Source organism: Hippoglossus stenolepis, chromosome 19 (assembly GCF_022539355.2).
Source record: "Hippoglossus stenolepis isolate QCI-W04-F060 chromosome 19, HSTE1.2, whole genome shotgun sequence".
Taxonomy (NCBI): Eukaryota; Metazoa; Chordata; class Actinopteri; order Pleuronectiformes; family Pleuronectidae; genus Hippoglossus; species Hippoglossus stenolepis.
The window spans coordinates 10,317,704-10,329,011 of NC_061501.1; the positions used below are offsets into that span (position 1 = coordinate 10,317,704).

General features: G+C 41.6%; 1 protein-coding gene across 5 annotated transcripts; it reads right to left on the reverse strand.

Annotated features, from left to right (window-relative positions):
* Positions 1 to 480: 480 nt before the first annotated feature.
* Positions 481 to 10,773, reverse strand: LOC118098375 (pyruvate dehydrogenase (acetyl-transferring) kinase isozyme 3, mitochondrial). 5 transcript variants are annotated; one of them, XR_004694161.2, is made up of 13 exons: positions 10,361 to 10,772; positions 7,631 to 7,772; positions 7,438 to 7,509; positions 6,123 to 6,307; positions 5,939 to 6,028; positions 4,967 to 5,044; positions 4,628 to 4,704; positions 4,392 to 4,493; positions 4,192 to 4,299; positions 3,957 to 4,070; positions 2,921 to 3,041; positions 1,414 to 1,477; positions 481 to 1,118 (listed from the first exon to the last, which is right to left on the reverse strand). XR_004694161.2 is itself a non-coding variant. In XM_035142116.2 (12 exons), the coding sequence occupies exons 1-12, from the start codon at positions 10,461 to 10,463 to the stop codon at positions 1,084 to 1,086; spliced, it is 1,227 nt and encodes a 408-aa protein (XP_034998007.2). In that variant the 5' UTR covers positions 10,464 to 10,773; the 3' UTR covers positions 481 to 1,083. The 5 variants fall into 5 exon arrangements, 1 of the variants encoding a protein (XP_034998007.2); XR_004694162.2 differs by having other exon boundaries at positions 1,410 to 1,477; XR_004694159.2 differs by having other exon boundaries at positions 1,414 to 3,041.
* Positions 10,774 to 11,308: the final 535 nt, after the last annotated feature.

The window sequence follows — 11,308 nt, forward strand, 5'->3', positions numbered from 1 at the left end:
ATCGAATCGGTTCATCTTTTGGTCCAAGTGACAACTGGTCAACATCTGAAGAAATCCCCAAAAGGCAGATTTGGGATATAATGTTCAAGAGGCCAAAGACACTGTGACCTTAACCTTTGAGCACCAAATCCAGATCAGTTCATCCGTGAGTCTTAGTGAACATTTGTCAAATTTGAAAGGACTTACGCTTTCAACAAGAACAAAGAAGGGTTTTGCGAGGTCACAATGACCTTGACTTTTGACCAGATGGTCCTGATCTATCACGTTCATGAGAACATGAGGTCACCTTGACCTTTGACAAACAAACTTCAACCAGTTAATCTTGAGGTCCAAATGAATGTTTGCACCAAATTTGCAGAAACTCCCTCCAGGTGTTCTTGAGATATCGTGTTCACAATGGGACGTATGGACGGACAGACAACTGGTAAACAAGACGCCTCTGGCCGTCGCTGGCACAGACACACAAAAAAACCTCACAGATTACACACAACAGCGATTTTGTTTATTGTCAGATTTGACAGTAGGTATTGTAAGTTGGTATCATGCTGAAACACATTGTTAGACTGCTCCCACACCTTGTTCGTTGTTTGTGTTGATGTTGCAATATTTGCACATCTTTGCATGACTGCCTCCACACTGAGGAGCTCATGCAAAAACACTAACAATATTTTAAGCTTGGAGGTACAGTAGGATTGAAAACAGAGCGATCACTCCACACTGGCTGCATATACAGTGTAGACATTATTCTTAGTTATATATATATATGTATATAAACAATATTTTCTATAACACAATAGGTACAGACAGTCTTTCTTAAGGTTGTCAACGACTGAAGCTGGAAGATCCTCCTGATGACGACGACCACACATTACAGGCGGTGAACTGAGGCCTTTGAATGAACGGGGGCGGCCGTCTCTAACCTATCGAACAACACTTCCTTTACAGCGGGTTGGACACCGAGCGTCGCTCAGTGGCAGGTTTACAAAGGCATTGGCAGTGATGGAATTACAGTGTGGCAGAACAGCGAAGGAGCTACAGAGTGAGGAAACAGTCCATAGCGAAGAGTCTCTCAAAAGTCTTCATCTAAAATCCTTTCTTTTCACATCGGATACATGGAGCTGAAGGAGACGAGAAAAGAGAGTCACTTAAAACAACATTGGGTTTTAACAAATGGGTTCAGGTTTGGGTCAAGCTGAATTTGGTATTTTTCTGTAGCTTTTTAAAGATGACAGCACAAACCTGGGATCTGATCTAATCATAATAAACCCTCACTTAAAAAATCTTAAAATACAGTTGAATTTGTTTTTAAAAGGTATTTGAAAGAAAATATATTAGACTTATCAAAGTGCACTCATACAGTTCCTGAACATGATTCTCGTGACTTGTGATTGGATGTTATGTTTCAGTACCCACAGATGCTTCAGCGGTCGAGAGCTCAGCTCCTCGAACCACATTCTCTTCAGTGCTGCTTAACTTCCTATAGCATAGAAATAAACAAAAAAGCAATCAATAAAAACTGATAAGTTATCATAAAAAAAAGTAACCCTGTTCCAATATCAAAGATTGAAGGTCCCAAAAAAACGTGCGCGAATAAATAAAAACCTGTCACTGACGAATTTCTTCTGCATTTTAGCTGAATTCCTCTACATCATTTTCACTCTTGATTATAAAACAAAAGTACATTTTCAAAAAAAGCTTTGTTTAAACTCATTCATAGAAACCATTAGGATTAGTAATACTACATGAGAAACACAAGGCGGACTGCAAGAAGCGTTGGTAAGTCCAAGCTGAGGTTGTGTATCCAGGTCTGGAATGTTTGCAGGAGGAAATGCAGTGAGGATGAAAGGTAATGACGTTATCCCACGTTTATCGTTTCTCATGAGATGCATCAGGTCCGTTCCCTCTCTTCTGTGAGGATTCATTCAATTCATCATGCTGGTGTGGCTGAAGCTACTTGACAGTCAAAGCTGGCGTTGCGGCGGTTCAGGAACATCCCGGCGGATGCACTGTTCATCATTAGCAGGCGTTAAATCAAGGTGCAGCTCGCTCGTGGGCAAGCGGGGTCAGTATTGCTGATTAACTTTATTGGTGGGTGGTTGAATAACATCTGGGAGTTGAGTAGTAACAAGATAAAAATACCGTCACTCCTACTATTCTCTTTAAAAAATCATTTATATTGTATCTATCTAGAAGTAAGGCTTTCTCTCAGTGACATTAAATAAAAATCCTGATTACTAGATCTTTAAAAACAAGGTGGACGCCTGTTCCAATGCTTCCTAAATGTAAATTAAATAGAGTGCAACCAAAACAAGACTATGCAAATGACACACTGGCCTGAGCGTGCATAGAGTCAAAAGTATAATTAAACCTCCCTCTTTTTCCTGTGTGCACTGAAACTCGAACCCCCTGACTCCACTTGTGTTTGAGTGGGAGACGCAGAAAACAAGCCTTCACTGACACTGAGAAAGACCCTCGATCAGCAGGGCTCGGCCCATTCAGCCTCGCGAAGCAGCGGCCTGGTCAGCAAAGCAGACTATGTGGGAGAGATAACAGTGATGCAGGGAATTTCGGTTGAAGTAATGGTCACAGTCTAACCCCATTTATAAATGAACACATATAGGTTCTTTATAAATGGGATTAAACAGTGTGGATCCATAATTTGGAAGAGTTTGATTTTAAAGTCCAACGATAACAACGAACCGCTACTCTGATGAAGCTCATTGCCTTTGGGTACAGATTTAAGCCGAGGTCTTCCATCTTTTACAAAGATTTAACCACTGGAATGTAAAAGCCAGTCTGATCCTAGACCAAGCTTCTACCCAAGGGCAACATTTCATCGTACATGCTCGAGGCAGAGTGCAGAGGGCTGGGCTAGCGGGAGCGAGGCGGAGTTATCTATTGGCTTTGTATTTGGACTTGCTGGCATCGCGTGGCTCCTTGCTGGGGTTGCTCCAGTCGTCGGCCTCGGGGCTGGTCTTGTAGTGCCGCCACGCTGACTTGTTGAAGACGGGCAGGCGCTCGAAGGACTCACTGGACAGGGCCTTTAAATGGAGGAACACAACAGCCAATGAGAAGTCATTTAAGTATTTAAGTTACGATTACAAAGAGATTTCTGCCCTGGTTGATTTGACTGAATAAAGAGCATTACAACAATCTAGGTGACAAAATACAAAACGCATGGGTCATTGTTCACGTGTGAATTAAAACTTAACTCAAAAATAATAAACAGTTCTTTGCTTCCCACTTGTTTTGTGGTACCAGACTTCCAAGTGTCTCTGTTAACTTGTAAATGATAATAAGGACCAGTGCATCAGAGTCATTTAACACTTCAGATAAATATAAGTGATTGTCATCTGTATACAAAGGATAAATCACACCATGACCAACAAGCAAAATGATAACGGATCAAGAATTGAACCCTGTGGAATACCAACAAAATAAAAAGTATCACGCTTTCTAAAGTCATGGTCGCTCAGGCTAATAAAACAGAGCTACTTCGATTTTCACATCTAGAAGTATCCATTGTGTCCATTACTACTATAACAGATATTTTTTTCATTATTCTGTGTCTTATTGTAAAGCCAGATTTCAATTTTAATGATACGCAGCAACTCATCCAAGTGTTTTATTTTCTAATTGCACTGTTGCATTTCCACAGCAGTTTTCAATCATGACCTCACTTTTGCACATTGTTGTGGTAGATTGTTACCAGTGGGTCTTGTTTTAACTTTAGACATCCTCCCAAACTTTATGCAATACTAAGCTAAGGAAATTGCCTCTTGGCTGTAAGAGTATATGTAACAGACAGATATGAAAACAGTATTAATCTCCTCATCTTAAACTGAATAAGTATATCTCCCAAAATATTCAACTACTACTTTAAACTCTGAGTATCATGTCTTGCGAATTGAGAAAAGTCATTCCAACCTTTGCCCTTTGTGACTTTCTTATTTTACCTTCAGATAGATGACAGCATCCGTGCCAACGCCCTCCATGGAGTAGAGCTTCAGATCCCCCTGGAAATATCGGGCATAGAGCCTTGAAATGGGTAGACCGTAGCCAAAGCCAGCCTGGACAGGGGAGGAAAAGAAGAGGCAGACTTAAATTTTCCCCAGTTGTCATCCCATATAAATGTCTGAGCTGAAATGGTCACCGGGGTCAATATTGGTTTGATTTTATGCGAGTGTGTACCAGGGGAACAGCTCCTGGCTCCAGGCTGGGCGTCGGGGCAGTGGAGTACATGTAGTTAAACAGACGGTCTATCTTCCTGAGAGGAACTCCTCCCCCACTGTCACTGATCTGAGGAACAGAAAAACCAGGCAAACACACCGTTTAAACATCACAACATGCTTTGCACGAGGAGGTCCTGCATTCATTTGTATCTGATTTACCTTTACGGATAGATCCTCTTTACCCAGAGTGACTTTTGCCTTTACAGGTGGTAATCCCTCTTTGCTGTTCTCATGGAGCTCCACGGTGGCTCTCATCGAGTTCTGCAAACGCCGACAGAATTAATTAACCCAGCTCAGCACCAGTCCTCATAGAATTATAGTCACATTACAGTTTAATTACATTTAAAGAGCGCTGAACTGGTTAGGTTAACTGCACTCAATGCTGCACGGCTCACCTTGAACAGCTCGAACAGCATGTGGAACAGATGAGAGGGAACGTACACGGCCTGGATGGGCTTTTTAGGGGCCTTCACTGGAGGAAAAGAATATGAGGGGTGTTAGAGGACAAAACCCACACACAAATGCATACACAAATACACACAAACACTAAAATGCTAGTCTTGTGAAGTTAATGAGACGGTACACATTGTAATCATTACAGGAGTAAACGTGGAGCTGCACCCACAAGCTCTAAGTAGCCTCTGTAACATGGCGTAATAGCTGTGTGACAGATTAGAGGGAGATATGGTTAAACTCGTAGGATTTTAGCATGAAAGTAAACGCTTGTTTCTTACTGTTGAACTCTTCGATCTTGAGCTCAGGAGCAGCCAGGTAGTACTTCTCACACAGCATTTTGGCTGTGTCGTAGGCATCTGACAGAAGAGAGCGAAACAACAGGAGTCAGGGCAGGACAAGCTGAGAAATGTTCACTGTTTACATTTAGATTCCTCTTTTAGCTTCCGTTCATTCCCGGGTCATTGAGAGTGCGGCTACTGAAAAACACTATCACTGTGTAAGCAAGCCACTAAGCAGAGATGTTCATGGATTTATGTTTGATTTATGACACTGTTGAGAATGTGATAATAAACATAGCTAACCTTGTTCCCATAAGACCGATGCAATTATCTTAACTCAAATAACTAAATATCCCCACAGATGAAATATACACATATTGGCTGCAGCTCAAACTCTGACTTGATTCTTTCAGCATTGTTTGTAACTATAACATTTTATATTATTGTATTTTTTGAATTATACGGCACTTTTCAAATTACTGATACAGAGTTAGAAACAACATTATAAACATTTCATGACTAATGCCATTAAGATCAGGGAATAAAATAATAAAACAGACAAGGCATGCAGGTAATAAAATGGTGTGGTAGGATTAATAAAAGGATAAAAGGCCTTATTTAAGATGTGTTTTATTTAAAACACATCTTTATAATTATATAATCATGTGAAAAACTTTTGCAGGGATGCACTGTTACAGCAAAAATTATGTAACAAAGTAAGCCGATAACATATAGTCCAAGAATAATAAGATACATATAAAGAATGTAATAAAATATGTATTTACAAATAAATATACAATAATAAAATAAGAGTACTTATAAATACATGATAAGAGCAAGTAAATATATAATAATACATAAATAAATATATGACAGTCAAAGGCTGAATACTATTACATTTTGTACAGTGGACATACACACATGTCGATAGAAAGAGAAAGAGACAGATAACTTTGACCCTCTCTGACTCACCACTGACGACTTCAGCCACGCTGCAGTTGGGGTCGATACTGCCGATGTGTTTTGGATGAGCGGGGTTGGTGTCATTCCCAAACAGCAGAGCTGAACATAAACACATGGAAATAAAAGGTCAGCTGCAGAGACGGGTCATGAAGAAAAAAGTGAAGCGGCTAGTGAGATGTTCTTCAGGACTCACTGTGCTGGTTGATGAGCATGCGGAACGAGATGCGATTGGTGTAAAAGCGGTCGAGGAAATACTGGATATTGCTGCTGATGAAGGGGTCGAAGCCAAACTTCTCCTTGTACTCGATGACTCCCTGCGCCATAGTGGGAACCACGTCGTTGTGACGGTTACGGATCTCGATCAAGAGCTCCAGGAAGCTAAAGACAGAAAATCGAAATCCATCAATATGTTAACAAAACAATCAATGGTTGATATTCTTAAACTGCTTTACGACTTGCACTGGATTATGGACATTTTGCTGAAACTACCCAGATATGTGATAACGCTTATGTCTGAATTAGTTGCTACAGACATTTTCGGGAACTTTTCCTTCCAGCCTGGTAAAATGCCTCCTGCTGCTCGACCCAGACGTCATCCCTTTACTGAACTCTCCTGCTAGGTTCTTCAAATGTGGAAGACAATCTCAGGTAAATGTACGGACCCAATTTTCCAAACATTTTCCAGAGTTTGTGTCTGAAAACGGCTTTAGATCGACTGTGAGGTAATGCACTGATAATTGTGTAAGAAAATAAATCACCAGGACAAACATTACAACATTTTTCTACGAAGGGATTTTCCTTTCTGAAAATGAGGAACCAGATAAATACGACTCATAATGAACATTTATTTTTAACTATTCTTTGAAACTAAACTACTGTTGCTGCTCTTACCTGTGTAGAGTTTACCATTTCTGCATCCTATTATCTGGCTGCAATTAGGTTAAAACACATTAAATATACTACAGTTACATGTACAATGTGCAACTTCTGCCCCTTAACAATAACAAAAGACCTTGTTTGATGACATTGGGAAGCAGTGTGGGATCATGGGAGTTGTTGTCTTCACCATCATCGCCACTGAAAATCTACCTGACACGATTCGGTCGCGAATCATATTCATGTTGGAAAGAAGAAACAGCCCACTTGGCTAACTGGCTAGCAGGTTCTCCAATAGGAAATATCTGAATTGTCTTTTTAATTCCTTGTTTGGACGAGTATCAAGCTTAAGATCACTGTCCTTACAATCCAGTGAACTCTGGGAAACATGTTTTCTAAACAGGCTTATTCAAAATCCCACCTGTGTTCCTCAGCCATGTGTGGCTGTTCATCACATGGCGTTCTTATAGTATAAATACACAGCGTTACCTGTGCAGTCAGCAGAGATCTGTGTGTACTAAGGGGATTAGCTGCAGTGGAGGAGGAACATGTAAACATTAAGCCAGTGTACAACAGCTGGTTGTACCGAAATGATATACAGTGTTTTCTTTAACCAATCATTAATCACTCACTCATTCAGAGCGCGAGGGTCCTCCGCTTTTCGATTCTCGTAATCCAGCAACTCCACAAAACTCTGCATGTACCTGATAAAGCAAGTAAAGAGGTCAAAGGGCGACGTTTACAAAAGCTCCTTATCACAGACTCCATTATAAACTTTATTATCTGGAAGCCTTACGAAGAACATAACTGAAAGAGGTGTCTCACCACTTCTGCACCAGCCTGACGGAGGGCTGGCCCAGCAGCTTGTCAGGCAGCAGGTTGACTTCTCTCATGGTGTTGGCCAGGCGCACGGGCAGCTCCTTACGCAGGAACATGTAGGAGGTTTTCTCACATGCATTGTTCCGGCCTGAGAGAGAGAGAGTAGGACGAGTTTCACGTAAATACAATATTTTTAATAAGTTTCTGGTTGTTTGGTTGATTGAATTTGACTGGACTGCCGGGTCTTGGCGGAGGTGTGAGCTCTACTGAGTGCCACTCTAGTTTGTCATATGAAAACAACCATTCATGCCAGGCAGCTGGAGGCTGTGGTGGGTGTCGATATCCAACCTTTAACATGACACCTTAAATTTGCTATCTGCAGAAACAAAATTACTCTGCACCAACATCAGCCAGAGCTATACAAGGAAATCAGAAATAAAGTACAGAGGGGGAGTCGTGGAAAGGTTAGCAGGATCTGTGGTTCTACATCCAAACAGGAAAAACTGAATTACACTGATAAAATCTTTAATGGTTTTCTTGAAACTAACTAATTGAAAGCCAGCGTAGCATTTTTAACATCCTTTTACTCCACTTAATTTAATTCACAGTGTGCAACATGCTCCGGTCTCATGCTTCCCTCTCACGCAGAAGCATGTGAAGCCTATTAACCCTCAGCAGAGAACCACTGGACACCGTGGAAGTCTGTGGGGAGAAGCAGTTCAGGTTCTTATAATCAAAAAGTGACACAATGGTAAAGTCTCAGGCTGCACAAAGGAACAATTGCAGGGGTAGCGGAAACCCTTTGTGCTGATGTCTGTGATCCACCTCGAGACTCCCACACAGACGAGACAGTAAGATATGTCACCCTGTGTTATTGTATCATAGGGGTGAAAGAACTCGATGATCAGGCAGAACGACAGGAAGCCTCCTTTCACCTCAGCTCAAAGGAAAAACCTTCACCTGATTCAGCAAATGTAGAGGGAGCCTTGTAAATCATAAAACCGGGAAGTGAAAACAGCAAACACTGACTCAGCCCTGGAATCACACACTCCTGGGATGACGGCCCATTTTCAAAACACACCAGAATCTTTTTAATATATATGTAGAGAAAGGTGTATATCATATACATATTCTATGTATTTTCTTTTCTTTTGATTTTATTCCCTATTATTAATTCTATTTTATACTTTCACATGATTTTCTTGTCTACCTGGTTTTTGACTATCTGCTGCTGTAATAATAAGGGAATTTCCCTGGTAGGTTTATCTTATCTTATCAATTCCCACTGAAAAGTTAATGGTTGAGTCAATGGTTAATGATACCAGCATTAAAAAAATGCCTGGTCTAGCCTCAGCAAGTCCGCAGAAAATCTATGCACCGATCTGATACCATGTCTGTAAAGTATGCGGGTGTCACCCAGATAAAACAACAATTTTCTTTTCCCATAAAGCACTTCTTCTTCGCCGCTCTGCTCCACTGCAGCAGTTGTCAGTGGCCGTACGGCACTGACAAGCGAAGAAGTGATCTCCGCTGGTGCACTGTTAACAGCTATTTAAAGGAAGTAATTGTTGTGTTTTTCCAACACATATTCATTAATCCGTGTTCTTTTTCAGCAATGACTGTCAAACTAGATTAAAAAAAGAAGTTCAAAGGCATTCATCCTCTGTATGGATTTGTTTTTCAAAGGGTTTAACCTGAGCCAGGGCATGATATGAATCACCACTTTCATACAGGGTTAGTAAGAAAGAGCTGTTATATATGCATATAAAGATTTGTTGTATGAGTTGTAATTTACACCTACGCCAAGGAGGTCATGTTTACGTTTGTTTGTCTGTTAGTCAGCAGGATTACGGAAAAAACTACTTGTTGAAAGGATGAGATATGTCAGAGAAGAACCCACTAAATTTTGCTATTTCATTTAGCAACAGAATAATTCTTGGATCTTAAAAAAAAAAGGTGACTAATGTTTAAGTGTGTGTGAAATTTGGTTCCATTGAGTTTAAATGTGGTTTAACACACAAATAGGGTCATCCTATGGTGGAGGAAGGTAGTTCTGGTTTTAAATGCCCTGGTTTTCAGACTGGTTCTCTGTATCGGCCGATACAGAGAATGTTATCGAGGCATCTCAAGTGCAGCAAACACTTCCTGTGTTTCCTCTCATGTCCAATCCGCAGCTGTGAGAGCAAAATTGCGTCAGAGAGACAGACGACTGTGTTAATCAGAAGATGGATTAGGAAAAGCCTTGAGTGCAGCCGCTGAATTAATAACTGTGGTGTTGCACTGTCAGGTCTCTTGTCCGCCGGCCACAGTTGGTGACTCAACAAATGTGTGTGCACACCCAGAAAACATGAGCCTTCAGGTAACTTCTGAGAACCACAGCGATGGAAAGGCACATGAAGTCCTGTTGTTGAGCGATGAAGAAAAGGGGAATGTTGAGCAGGGTTCACCCTCCACACATGCAGGACCTGGCTGCATCCTGCATCCTGCACACACACACACACACAGGGCTGTCATCCATCCACAGTGTGTGTGTGTGTGTGGGTGTGCTGTCATGGCTGAAAGTAAACCCCACAGTGAAAAGGGCAGATCTGACCCAGCAGAAAGCGTAAGGTTTCATGGCACCTGGCAGCACAAGACGTCCAACTCTATTAATAAACACAGTGACACATCAAATCCAGAGCGGAGACTCTCAAGAGGAACAACAGGGCCACTTGTTTACCTCGGGATGACACTCACCGAAATCCAGGAACTGCTTGATGGAGAGCGGGGACGGGGAGAACCGGGAGTAATACTCGATTTTGGGGTTGGCGTTTTTCAGCAGGGACGCGAAGACCCTCATTTTTGCAAAGTGTGCAGGTGACGTGTGCGGGTTTAGCTGCGAGAAAGACCCTCGGGAGGAGGAAGAGTAGAAAACACGCGACACGACCGTTTCATCCCAGGTGTTGTTGACTGGCGCACACGCAGACAGGGCTCCTCTCCCGGCGGCGTCCACATGTGTCCCAAACCCGCGGGGCTCCGGCGGACACCACACCACGATGGACAAACGTCCATAAGGTTACATGACACGGTGCAGACGCTGTGGACTCAGCCGCGAGTCCGTCTTCATCACTGGACTTTCAGTTCTGCTCAGACACCCGAGGAGCCTGCTGGGAGAAAACACACACACTTCCGGTTAACGTGTTTCAAAATAAGACGCAGCCGGTCAAATGTGGCAGGGCTAAGCATCTGAGAGCTGGTGTGTTAGCACTTTCTACTAATGAGACGTTATACAGTGTTTACAAGCTGTTTTAGTCCAACTAGTAGATTCAAATAAATAACTTATTTTTGCGTAGATCGATTGTAAGCCATTATGCAAAATGTAACAGACAGACAGAGAAACTATAAAGAAGCATAAAATTACCACAAAGAGAAACAACATAACAACTAAATGGTTCAAAACAACCACAAATAAATAAAAAAACAACACAAAGAGACACATAACCACAAAGAAATTAAAAAAACAATGACAAAGAGATACAAAACAACCACAAAGTTTAACACAAGCTGTATCTTTTTTGTCTGAAGATTTACACAAAATGTGATACAACTTTTTGAAATCGAGGAAGATAGAGACAACAGATGCCAACCAACTGCAACATCAGTCCAAAAACAACTATTGTATACAATCCTATTGCATGAGAAGAT